Source organism: Neltuma alba, unplaced genomic scaffold, assembly GCF_004799145.2.
Source record: "Neltuma alba isolate B1F8T4 unplaced genomic scaffold, ASM479914v2 tig00010802_pilon, whole genome shotgun sequence".
NCBI classification, from domain to species: Eukaryota; Viridiplantae; Streptophyta; class Magnoliopsida; order Fabales; family Fabaceae; genus Neltuma; species Neltuma alba.
In genome coordinates this window covers 494,632-508,121 of record NW_021635616.1, presented here as the reverse complement: position 1 = coordinate 508,121, position 13,490 = coordinate 494,632, and the positions used below count along the sequence as shown (strand labels likewise).

Below are 13,490 nucleotides of genomic sequence, written 5' to 3'. Positions count from 1 at the left end.
TTTCACATTACAAAAAAAAAAAAACGTAAAGAGCTGCTTTGCTACGATGTCATAAACTTCTCCCACAATCATCCTTTTTTTCGCTTTGTACAATTATACATATTCGATATTATGATTTGCAAAACAATCTAGACATGATTTTGTTTCTGTACTTATTATAATTTATTTACTTTTGGCTAAACTGCTGAGAATACTCTCTAGGGTTAAGGTAAATTTTTGAAAGTGTAGTCAGCACTATAAAATATTTAATCGTACAATTTTGTCCGTACTATGTTAAAAATGGTGCAATTCACACCCCAAACTAATATAACTGTCATCTGTCTCACCGTGATTGCTATTGTTCATCGTTTTCATCATGCTAGAGTCACGACCTTGAGTCATCATTATTTTCACTGAAATAGAAGTATGACGAACTGTACGAGAAGAAAGGGGGTTTATCGTCTTCCTCTCTGAGAGAGAGAGAGAGGATGAGTTGAACCAATGAGCTACATATGGAGGTCTGAACCAGAGGAGGGGCAACTCTACTGGACACAATTCATTACCTTCTTCAAGGGAGGACCAAAGGTGCCATTGGGAATTAAGGCAGAGGAGGATCAGAGTTAGAAAAGAGCTTGAAAAAAGTTTTATTTTTCTTGATTTGATTATCTAAAAATTATTAGACTGTACAAACATTAAGTAATTAAACTAGAATCAGCCTTGACTTGTTCATGGATTTGATGATTTATGTGGCTAATGACCAAGGAACAAGCAGTGGAGAGAGGAGGGCCACAGCTCTGCTGATGTTTGAATTGGGTAAGAAAGCTTATAGGAAGGGTATGCATGGACGTTCCATAGAGTTTCTTAAAGGCGCACTTATGATTATTCCCAGACCTCCATTGTTCGGGGGTGATGTTAGTTGATTGTTGCTTCTAATGCTCTTTATTTAATGAGCAAAACAAAGTGAGTTGTGTTTTTCTATTTTTTTCGTGAGAAATTTCATATATAGAGGCTTGCTATGGTTTATGGAGCTAATAAATCACATGTACATTGCATAGCTCTGTGCCAGCAATTAGAGAAGAAATTCATTCGTTAGTGATCAGGATGGTCTTCCGTTGAAAGAGGAGGAAGGCTGAGGTCGCATCTCAAACGATGAACGGTAGCACTTAACATGAGAAATAACGGAGGTTAATATTATGTTAACTTGGGGTCAAAATTGCTCTATTTTTATTTGTTTATGGGTAAAATTGCACCACTAAATTTTTTAGATGCTAAATGTACCTTGGAAAATAATTTAGAGTGCTAGGTGCAACTTAATCATACTTTTTATTCGTGGTTGTGTTTAATTATATATATTCATTGAAAGGCCTGTACATGAAATAGAATGGATGCATCGGTGATCTGCTGCATGACGCTGGACCGGAACGGGATTTGTCTATTCTGGATGCTAGCTAGAGGACAGGCGATTTGTTTACTTATACTAAGCCTATACTATTTCATACACAAGCAAATCGCCGTAACTTCTTTTCTAGTGGCCTAATTATCTTTATATATATTTCTTACCAATCAGAAGATGAGGAGCATATCGTGCCAGGAAGCATTATTTGCTCAATTATTTACAAGTTGCCAAATGCCAGTTACAATCTTCACATTAATTAATTAATTAACAAAGTTTGAAACCCGTTGCATCCCACGGGAAAAAGAAAAAAGGTGGCACTTCAGTTCCGGGTTGATGTAAATGCTAGCTCTGTTTTTTCCGCAATTATGAAATGGAGAGTTAAAAGATAAGTATGTTGGGAATATTCCAGCTAGCCAGCAATAATATGCATAATTTCTACACAATTAAGCAATAGACCAATATTGAAAAAAATTAATCCACCTAACACCAACCAGGCGACAAGGCAGTACAGCGTCTCCAGCGTTCAAACAACAAACTCTTCAGGCAGCGATAATTGTTCATGACATTGCCATTAATTAAGATATAGTCTCAAATAAATGCTGTAAACAGTTAATGGTTTTAAATCACGCTGATAACTGATTATGCTGCACTTGAAGAATATAAGCTGTTGCAAGCTAGCGCTCTCTTAAATATGGATTTTTAACTTCGATGTTGCCCTCACGGCCTCTACATTTTTCCCATTTACTCTTGAGCCCAAAGATCTCACCTGTTCATCACCCTTTTCATCATTTTTCGTACTAATCTCTGAATGGCCTTCTCTTCTCGGTCCATATGAGGTCACATCACATTAGCTATAAGCATCATCAGTGTAGTTTGAAAATTCATTATGATCATCACAACGAGAAAGGGTCCCTAATTTAAAGAGACCAACATATATTTGATTTTAGATGCCATGAAATGCTCAGGAGAGTTTGAGCCAAATTAAAGTCGTAAACACGTAATGCTCATAATTAATAAAGACGCATGTGTGATGGAGGGCCTCAATTAAGCTTGGTAAGTGAAATGAAGCTTTGAATGATAAAGAGGGCGAGACAGATGAGAAGAAGAAGATTAAAGAAAAGGGAATTAAACAAGGACAGAGATATACAGCCACGACCCTTGTGGAGGACCATAAGAGTGAGAGAAATGAGCAGAAGCATCGGCGGTTTCGTTAAATAATACGAATACTCATCGCACGATTCTGTGCGGATTACTTTCCCTTCTTAGTTCCTTCTCAAGCTCAAGCTAAGCATCACCACAAGAATCCTCACATATGTGTGTGTATGATACCCTCTGCGTGCCGTGAACACGTCAATGCTATTGTGGGCAATGCCCTCCTCCTTTCTTCTTCTTCTTAGAACAGTTTTAAATGACTTATAAATAATTTTTAAATCATAATTTACATAATATAAAAAATATGTATGAGAGAAGTTTTATCTCAACTACATGAAACGTTATAAGTACTTAAGAATGTGATTTCAAACCGCTCTTACTATTTCCTATCAAGGTTTGTGGTCAATGCTTACGGTCTTCTCTTTTATTTTTATTTTTTTAAAAAAGAACAAAATTAGTTGTGGGGTATCCACCTGCCATGTTCTTTTAGACTTGTGAGGTAGAGATCACAGACTGACAATCCGGGGGAATGGGAAAACATGGGGCATGCTTCCGTGTATTTCACGCTATTTTGTCAAGTGGCGCAGACAATCCAATCCTCAGGGTTTTTTTTAAGGCCCAACTGAGAGAAAAAAAATGATAATTAAATGATACAAGTTAATAAGACGCCAGGAAAACGATAATTTAGAACTGCCGATTGATTGGAAAAATAATTTTAACACATTGACTTGCGGCCAAAATCATCACAAAAGTAATCAAAATCATTAACTAATTTAATTTTCAAAATTTATGTACCCGTTAGCTCAGACCCTTGAGTCAAGTATCCATCAAGCAAACAGCTAAATGAAATGAAATTCTTCCATTTTCACTTAAAATAATATATATATATATATATATATATTCCTTGCACGGTATTCTTTTCCATTACAAGAGGGTGTCCTTTATATCAGTGGAATGGTCATTGCGTCCAGGCCACTAATTATTTCTTACGAGTTACCAAGCCAATCAGCCATAATTAAATGCAACTAATCAGCTTCCCCCGTCACCCAACTCTTCCAATTTTAGAAAGAAATAAAATAATAAATCACAAAGAGTACATAATTTTCAGCATGTAGTGTTGATATAATTGATTGAACTTCGGGTTAAATTGAAAATGGTTAAATGTCGGGCAGGGTCGGATCCAGACTGGCAGTCGTGGGGACCGAAATTCTCTCCCAAGGGATTGACATAAATAAATGTATCTATTTTTTTTTGCATATAAATATATTTTTTGCTACGTACATATATCTTCCTAAATGTTATTTTATTTCTTCTTATCAATCATGTTTTATGAAAAAATCATGTACAATAAACTGGAAAAACATATTAACTTTAAAAAAATTACAAAAGAAACGGAAGAGGCGGGCTCCATGTGCGACGGTAATGCGCTCTATATGTTCTCCTTTGTTTATTTGATGAAATAATAATACCTGTAGGCAAAAGAATATAATTAGAAAAATCTCTTGCTGTAAATTCTGCCAAGTTAAACGTCGTTTCATTTCAAACTTAAATTTCTCCGAGTACAATGCCATGGCCTTCCACACCTGTCGGCTGATAGTGATCATTTGGCACCGATCCCTCTTACCAATAAGATTCCGATATTCACAGTGTCAGCTGTAAATCAAATATGAGAAATTTTGAATAAATTTATTTAGCGTTAAAATTAGTAAATCAAAATCCGATCCAAAAGTAAAGAATCATAATTTCTCCGAACGGAATCAATCACGTGGTTCATCACTCCAAGGTACAACTGAGCATAGAGACCAATTGAATGAAAGAAGACCACATGTCACACCTGAGGCCAAAAGACCAAATCACTTTTTCCCCTCGATGTCATTGTCATCAACTTTACAGGCAAGGCAATACAATTTATTTGTAATTATAGTCGCATTTTTCGTATTCATGTAAGATGTTAAAACAAGTACTGCGCGCACAGATGCACCGGGCTAATCTCGGGGTCGAATAACTCAATCGTCTTTAAAAAAATAGTTAAGAATTCAATATCACACCTTCACTTAAAATTTTACTAACATTAAAATTTGTTTAAACAACAGTAAACTTCCATAGCAAGTCACATGCCCGCTAAAATGAGACATTCGACAATGCCATCACGGGGGTGAACGAGAATGCACAATACTATTCTGACAACAACATCGTAGGGACACCCACTGGCCTGTGCATTTGAATCTGAATTTTATTGACTGAATCACAAACGATTCCACAATATCTTACTGCACCATATAAAGGCAGCGAGCATGAACTACGCGCAAGTCCGTAGAATATACCTCGAAAGAAGAATTATATGACTCCATCACATGCACTTGCAAAAATTCAGTCTATTTATTAACTTATTCATAACTACTCAAGATCCCGTAGCGCAGCCCCAAAGCGTAAAATGAATGGCAAAGGAGCACGAGCCTCCATATCATCCGGTACATAGCTCAAACACCAACCATATCCATAACTGCACTTGTCTAAGCCAGGCAACAGTAAATCTCATCATGTGACCAGCTTACTGAGAGTATGCATGTACCTGCCATTGACGATCCTCACCAGATGCGCCTGTAGTGTGCCATTTGTTCACTCAATCTACGCTACAACCACTCAAGAAAACCTTAATGCGGAATCATATTCCATTCGCCAAACAAAGCCAGGCATGTCCGTTCTCGGTCCTGCTATGGTCCTGTATACATAGAGTTTCTCCACGGGACAACTCTCTGGCCTTGAATCCGGATGGCCCCTTTCATCAATGACTTCAACATTAAGTCTAGGCATTTTCTGACCCAACAGCTTACATGCTCCAAAGCTCACATTGCAAGAGGACATCCAAAGGGATCGCATTGTCTCCAGCTTTGCAGCATTCGCCAGGAGGGCCTTATCACCAAAGGGGCAGTCCCTGACCTCCAGCTTCCTCAGGTTGTCACACCCAGACAGTACATAATGAAGCCCCAGATCACTATCTCCAGCAAATGCCACAGAAAGCATCTCAAGTTTCTTCCCATGTCTTCCAATGTACTCAAAAACACGATCCGTAAGAAGACCAGAAAGGGATAGGCGCTGAAGGTTCTTGCAATGCTCTACAATTGCTCCAAAGCCCGCATCCAGTGGTTGAAGAGTAAGGTAGTCAGGCTTTTGAGGCTCAATAATACAAAGGCGAAACCGAGTCATGTTAGGCCGGTTCCTGGCAATCGTAGTGAGGGCAGCATTAGACATTTGGCGACAGAAATAGAGAACCGACTGAAGCTTGGGGCAGCCTTCAGACACAGAAACAAGGCCCCTTTCCGTTAATGCAACATTTGGTTCTAGCCCAAATGGATCAGATGGAAACACCCTCAACTCCCTCAAATCCTTGCATGATGCCGCAAGGGCTTCCAGGCCAGAATCTTCTATGTAATCCAGCACCTAACGGATCAAACTTAAATTAAGTACAGGAACTTACAGTAGGACTCAGAATATTATATTTAACATAAACATGGAATTAATAGCGCGTAAATTTAATGACTTACCCATAAGCGCTGCAAATTCCGGCATTCACTGAGAAGCTTGATGAGATAGGGACTCTCAGTAGTAGCATAACTCAAGTTTAGTGAAGTAAGCCTGGAAGAGATAGGATAGACGGCCGGAAGGTAGTAGGGTATTGCATCCCAAAAGCCAGATAAGCTCTTCAGTTGTTTACACCCTACAAAAGCTCTTGATAGGTCTGAGAAGACATCAGGTTGCATCTCACTTGAGTAAGTTCCTGTGCCTAACTCAACCAAGTTGGGTGACCGGCCAATTAGGTTGACTAGCCTTTCAAGGGGCACAGCACGGTTGAGGCGAAGAGACTGCAAGTTGGGACACCTAGCCAGCAGGCGCTCTAGGGCACATATACTCACCTCAGAACCTAAGCACGAGATGTTAAGGGAAACTAACGATGTAAATGAATCAGGAAACTGGCTTAGCCAATGCCCGCTAAGGTCATCCACTTCGCTCTCCCGCAAGTCCAACTCCCTTAAATTCCTGCAATGCATTAGGAGCCAGTCTATCAAGATGCTTCACAAACCAGCAATCCTTAAGTTTATGGTAGATAAAGAAAGAAGTGAACAGAATCACACAAGCAAAATTTATGGTCAATGCCACTGATGACAACCCTGCCATATTCAAGACTATTATATAACTTGCTAGAGCAAAGACCACAATAACTGAAAACTAGTTCTTTCTCTAGTGGCGCAGTCGATCTAATAATTATCAAACAATTATTGATTAACAAAAAGTATAAAGTAACAGCTCAAGGTCTTGGCTACAATAGCTATTTAAGAATTAAAAGTACGTCCCTAGATCTACATCGGAAGAAAAACAGAAAGCCAGAACTATTGCATAAGCTATAAACCCGCACCAAGAAGCGCAATAAGTACAGAGATGGTAAATGTCAACGAATTGTCGCTAGAATAGCAGCAAAATGGAAATAATGCTGAAAAAATATATTATGCATCCAACTCGAATGGGACAAGGGGACATCGCTGCGAAACGAGCCGAATACAACATCGCTGGTATGCGCGGGTGATAGTTCCGCCCTAAGCGGCGTTGAACTGGTGAATACAAATGAAGAGAACGATATGTTTGCCATATTCACCAGGACTTTCAAATATAAGAAGCCATTAAAGAGCATGATGGATATAATTGCTATTCCAAGTTCGACATGAAGCGCGATAAGAAATTTTCCAGCAGTATTCTTGAAGAATGCGGCTAGAGGCGACAATATTCAACAATATCCGTCGCTTTGCCAGACTCGAATGAAAAATAAGTCTGCCCAGTATCGGAAGAAGCCTCATCATTATTCCAAAGAAAGTAGAACTACAACTACCCAATAGCTTTTTCTAAACTTAATGTTTGTCAGTGACGAAAGAATAAGGCAGAGGCCTGGTATTGGTTAAAATCTACAAACTCCTGCGCCGAAAATAACTGCTTTAATTAATTCTTTCTCTTCCCTCCCTCTCATTCCAACAAAGCCCGAAGTTATAAAGTTCGAAAGGCTGAAGTAGCAAAAGCCCAAGAAAGGATGAAATCACCTGCAATTGGCAGCAATGGCAGCCAGTCCATCGGTACTAAATCCCTCACAAGAGGACAATACCAAGACTTGGAAGTCCTTGAATGATTTAGCAATCAGCTCCAAGCTCTCGTCCGTTATGACCATCCTCTTGAGCCTGATCTCCTCTAGCCACGGATAGGCACTAGCCATGGCCTCGATCCAAGGGCAGGCATAGCCACCCCAGTCCTCAGGAACCAAATTGAAGTCCGCAAAGTGAGGCTTTCCTTTGAGCGAAATGGATCTCAGCTTGGGGAACCGTTTGACCACCATCATAGGGCTAACAGCATAGCAGTTGCCGACGAAAATGCTCCTCCTGCACCAACGCTCGATCTCATACCATGACTTGCAGACCAAGGAGATGGCGTTGCGGTCCTGGTCGGAGTGAATGAAAGAGAAGACGTGCTCGAGGACTTCCTCGGGGAAGGAGTAAGAGATTCTCCGCATTTGGAACAGCAAGAAGTGTTCCCACAGGGCGAAGCGGTTAAGGGAAAAGATGCGGATGAAGGAAGCGGGGCAGAAGCAACTGGGCGGTACTGTTAGATCTGAGACGCCATAGACACCAGAGGAGGAGGTTGTAGTTGGCAGGGAAGGAGGGAGGGAGGGGAGAGGGAGCGCAGAAGAGAGGATAAGGATTTTATTTTTGAGCGGGGGGTGAGGCTGGGATTTAACTAGGGTTAAATGGGTGGTTGAGTTTGGGAGGGGAGTTATGGGCAATTATAGCGGCGACACGTGGAGAGAGGGAAGGGAGGACGGTATATTGAGGGGAAATTATCGCGAGCGGAGTGGGGATACCGACAAGAGAAATGGCGGGGGGTTATGATAAAGTGGTATGATGCGCAGGGGAAGGGAATCTCATGATTCGAAATGCACGGCCGGATGTGAGGATGCAGTGGGGACCACGTGGGAGGGAGGTAAGAGAGGGGAAGCGTCGGGGTTAGAATATTGGGGAATGATATTGAATCATGAACTCAAGTGTGGAAATCATGACATCATGGCCGTCCAATCATGTGCCCCCGTTTCATTCTAGCAGTCAGTCTCGGCCACCGTCTTCCCTCCCCTCCTACACTCATCAACTTCCAATCCACCCGTCATCGTTCCTCTCCCTTTTTGCTCCTGCACTTTTTTTTTTTTGGGATAAATTCCCTATATATGTTTTTTGTTTTTTCCCGTAACATTTACTCTATCATCTGATTTTTTTTAAACCTTGAGATGAAACTAGTGATGGGTAGGTTATATGATTTTTAAGGGAAGGAGATTGTTTAAACTTACTTTCAAGAATATCTCAAGATCCAAGTTAACGTTGCAGTTAAGTCCAGTTAATTCCAGAATCCAATATCTTGAAGGAAATTTAAAATAAGGATCTATGTGCACCCATTTAAATTTGGATCTAGTGACACCATATCAAATTCTTTAGAGGAGGGGTCACACGAGCTTAAAGATAAGCTTGTGTAGGGGGTTTTTGTGCGTTTCATTTCACACCTGGTCGACTAATTTAATACTACTTTCGATCCTAATTATAGGAGTTAATTGATTGATTTGAGAAGATTAAGGAAATAAATCAAGGTAGTTATTTGTAATAAATAAATATTGTCTTTCTAAAATATTCCTGCTAATCAAGTGTATTGACTAGAATTATCATCGTTACAAGGACTATCTTGAGAAAAAAAATGCATAAATATGAGAGACAAAGTGGATTGGTATCTTATATTTAGGACCAAAATAAAAGTCAAATGAAATCTTATACTACCTTCGGTTCTTAATATAAGACCCTGTTTGACTTCTATTTTAGTCCTAAATATAAGACCCCAGTCCACTTTGTCTCAGCCCTTCTAACGATGATAGTTCTAGTCAATATATTTGATTAGCAAGGATATTTTAGAAAAGACAACACCTATTTAAGATAAATAACTAACTCAACTTACCTTCTTAATCTCCTCAAATTAGTCAACTGGCTCTTATAATGAAGACCGGGGTAGTATTTCTCTAGTCCTAGATATAAGACTCACCTCATACTACTCTTCCGATCTTTAATAGAAGATCTTGTTTGATTTTTATTTTGATACTAAATATAATATCTTAATCTACTATATTTGTCATATTTATGTATTTTTTCTCAAAATAATCCTTTTAATAATAATAGTTATAGTCAATACATTTGAGTAGGAAAAATATTTTAAAAAAGACAGTACATATTTATTATAAATAACTAATTTAATTTATTTTTCTAATATAGTCAAATTAATCAACCAGCTCTTATATTTAGAATCATAAATAATATTTAGAATTAGAAAAGTGACTCTTTCAATCAATTTAAATTAGTCAACGAGATATCATTACAAGAATATAAGATCATAAATATTAAGGTAAAATGGGCCACTATTACGAGGAGCCCAGTAGCTGGTTTAGTAAAAGGAGGCGGCGGCCAATAAACAACGGAGAAGAACGTGTTTAGCAAGGCAAGTATTGCTGGGCTAATTAGCATTCGCATGCTGGTATCTGTGGAATATATTCAGGACTCCTGTACAAGGAAGAGTTCTTTCACATCACAGGTTACTCGCTTTGAAAATGAAGAATTTAACAGATAAAACACTTCCTTTTTATTTATTTTTGTTTTTTGGGACCCAAACAAATATCATTGTCAGCGGAATTACGCGGCATTCGTATTTGCAATACTTTTTGTACCAACACTTATCTTCTCAATTTGCGAGCGAAACGAAGCTCCAAAAAGGGGCGTGCTCCCTGTTCGGTGCATGATTGGGTACCAATTGTATTCATACGGAATAATTGAGTTCCACTAAAGCCATAGGCTCGACTCGGATCTACTTCATTGGAATGATACTAAACAGTACAAGTGCACAAGGCGAAAAGGGGGGAAATTGAAAGAGGAGAGGGAAAAGAGGAATGGTAAAAAGATGAAGGAAGGGAGGGAATTGATTAAAGGAGGAACCAGGAGGACGATGCATCCCAATCAAAGGCCTGCTTTTATGTTGCTTTGACAGCGTACGGTCACATGGTTAAATCCCCCTTGCCTTGCGTCTCTTGTTTATTTATTTTTTTTTGCACGTACACGTACGCCACCCCTCCAAAACTGTGATCTTCCTTTTCCCCCACTGCTATTTTATGCGTCGCCATGTCAGCGTCATGACCAAGCTCCCGATGATTTGACCCATTTGCCCTACATGATTGCCGGGGACTCCATCGCCAGGGCAGGGGTAGTATTGGGAGTGTGGAAAAGGACGTCCTGTGATGGGTCGACCTCCCTGTGCATCCACTCCATGGAGCTGTCCCTTTTAATGGGCACGCCTCATGCCCCGCAATTTATACTTGTAGTATATCTATCCTTAATACTTCTCGAGAATCATAGTCTTTTATATATCTTCACGAACTACAAGGTACCCCTATTTTCTATTTTAGTTTTTAGAGGCAGCTGAGTTGTCTCGTTAGTACAGTACATCCTATATTCTATAGTAATATTTAGCCCTGTTCGGCACTTGAAATTTATATTATCGTCTCCTATTATTTATTCCCACATTAATGAATGGCTCTTTAATTACCAATAAACCCCCCCCCCCCCCTCTTTTTCCCCTGGCCAACCCCCCCCGGTTTGATTCACTCATAAATGATGCGGCAATAGAATCGGTTCTCTTCTGAATAAAAGTCGGCTCTGCTGATGGATAATGACGAGCGCTTCTCCAAAAAAAAAAAAAACAAACACTAACTGTGCTTAATATAAAAATTAATTAACTAATTTAAATAAATTAAAAAATTAAATAAGTTAATTATTTATAATAAATAAATTTTGTTTTTCCTAAAATATTCTTAATAATCAAGTGATAATCAAGTGTATCGTTAAAACTACTATTATTAAAATATTTACTTTTAAAAAATGAATAAATATAAAAGATAAAGTGGATTATAGTCTTATATTTAGGATTAAAATAAAAAATAAATAAATTTTTATATTAAGTAGCGGACGTAATACTTACCTGATGTATGGAAACGTTAGTGAATATACGGTGATTTCATTTATTCTTGTGCCTAAAAAGATTGAGTGAATGTTAATGCGAGGTTTCCTGAAATCTCCTTTTTTTTTTTTTAACGAAAAAAAAGGTAGAGGGTACGTGGAAATAGTGATGGGTAAATTAATGGGGGCAGTGATGAGGTTATAATTAGTATTTTAGTAGAGAGATCAGGTGCACGTGATAGAAAGCTACGTTGGTTTATGAAACTAATTAATAATTAACGTGGAGTGACCTTTTCATTAGTGGAAGGGTCTCCGTCTTATCATTGCTGAAAGTTTAATCTCTTTCTATTGTCCCTCTCTCCCTCTCCACTTTCCTACATATCTTCCGTGGAAGCCTACGCATACGCCTTCCATTTTTTTCCAAGCGGGCATTAATTAAACTATACCTGAATCTTATCTTATTCATAATAAGTCGGCCACACCCACGGCAAAAGGAACGGCTCTCGTGAGCATCCACGCAAAGGCCAGCACCTAACTTTTTTTGACCGCCAAGAGCCATCTCCCACCAGAGAGAGAGAGAGAGAGAAGCGAATCAGAGCGATTAATTATCTTGGGAGATTGCATCAGATGGCAATTAGCCAGGTTTTTAACATCATTGACCGCTGTATTACATGACCCCCACTCCTCAGATTCTTTCCGCTAATCACATATCATTGACTCATTACCAATCATTCAATTTGAAAATTACAACCTTAAAGATAATATCCTATGATGATAAGGGGATTAGAGATCAGTCCCATCATTTTCCTTCCCTTTTGTTTTCTTTCGCCTATCCCTTACTCTTTTTTTTTTTAAAAAAAAAAAAAAAGAGGAGACAAAGCCCCGCCAGTAAATCACTAATCAGCCTCTTTGCTTAACTACAAAAAAGTCTGATGATCGCCGCGAATTGATAAAGGGCAGGACTGTGCAGGCAATTGTGGAATCAGCGAATATTTTAATTGGAAGAGTAGACCACGTATCTGCATAAGCGTGTTCACGTCACGACTTTTGCCTAAAAACAACTGTCACGATGAATTCTCAGAAGAACAGTCCATCTTGGCATGTCAGAGAAAGAGAGGGGTGATGGTTTATAATAATTATTTATGATGAAGATATTAACTGAACATGCTCATTGGGTGGGCGGCGAGTCTGGGAGGGGCGAGTCAGCGCTAGTTTGTTATGTTAGATCTGAATGCAAATTAAAATGGGAGGAAGAGCGCGACACGTGGCATGCGGAAACTGAAAATCTGTTGCCCCCCATCTGAAAAGTGAGAAGGAAGAGATAAATGCGCGTCTCAATATTTTCGTGTTCCCTCAGCCAACCCCAGACTTTTAAGGGGGCGGGTGAGGAGTCATGTGGATTTTTTAACTCATAATGCCATGCACTAAATCCATTTTTTTTAATTTATAAAAACCATATCAACTAGTATATGACAAAGTTGAATGTGATAAATAGAAAACGCATGCTCCTCTCATCACCTCATAACAAAAATTGATAAATTAATCACCTCTGTAAATTCATGTTGGTAAATTAGTATATTAATTTAAAATTTATTTAACTAATTTGATTAGATTAAAAAAATTAAGTAAGTCAGTTAATTATAAGAGATATCACATGTTTTTACTAAAACAGTATAATCATGTTTCTTAATATAATTTTAGATATAAATGAATATACTTAGGTTGAATAAATCTGCCTTTGACACGATGAAAACACGCCAAACAGAGCCAAGGAAAGATGAGGCGGGAAGAGTCAAGAGCCTAGGGGAAGAGGGGATGGCGAAGCAAACCCTACCGCGTACAGTAAAAGGAATAGCTGGCGGGAAATGAGGGGCAAGAGAAGAGGAAGGAGA

The 13,490-nt window shown here is 38.9% G+C and overlaps 1 protein-coding gene across 1 annotated transcript; it reads right to left on the bottom strand.

Annotated features, from left to right (window-relative positions):
* Window positions 1–4,362: 4,362 nt before the first annotated feature.
* Window positions 4,363–8,252, bottom strand: LOC114759216 (protein TRANSPORT INHIBITOR RESPONSE 1). The gene is made up of 3 exons (XM_028948344.1): window positions 7,615–8,252; window positions 6,073–6,565; window positions 4,363–5,968 (listed from the first exon to the last, which is right to left on the bottom strand). Exons 1-3 carry the CDS (start codon window positions 8,076–8,078, stop codon window positions 5,171–5,173), a joined length of 1,755 nt encoding a protein of 584 aa, XP_028804177.1. The 5' UTR covers window positions 8,079–8,252; the 3' UTR covers window positions 4,363–5,170.
* Between the last annotated feature and the right edge of the window lie 5,238 nt (window positions 8,253–13,490).

What these genes read in the sequence shown, in the direction of transcription:
- LOC114759216 (XM_028948344.1), bottom strand. Translation starts at nt 8,078, where the DNA reads ATGCGGAGAATCTCTTACTCCTTCCCCGAGGAAGTCCTCGAGCACGTC. An exon ending in GCCATTGCTGCCAATTGCAG is followed by an intron (nt 6,566 to 7,614) that starts GTGATTTCATCC and finishes AATGCATTGCAG; the next exon opens with GAATTTAAGGGAGTTGGACT. An exon ending in GGAATTTGCAGCGCTTATGG is followed by an intron (nt 5,969 to 6,072) that starts GTAAGTCATTAA and finishes TTGATCCGTTAG; the next exon opens with GTGCTGGATTACATAGAAGA.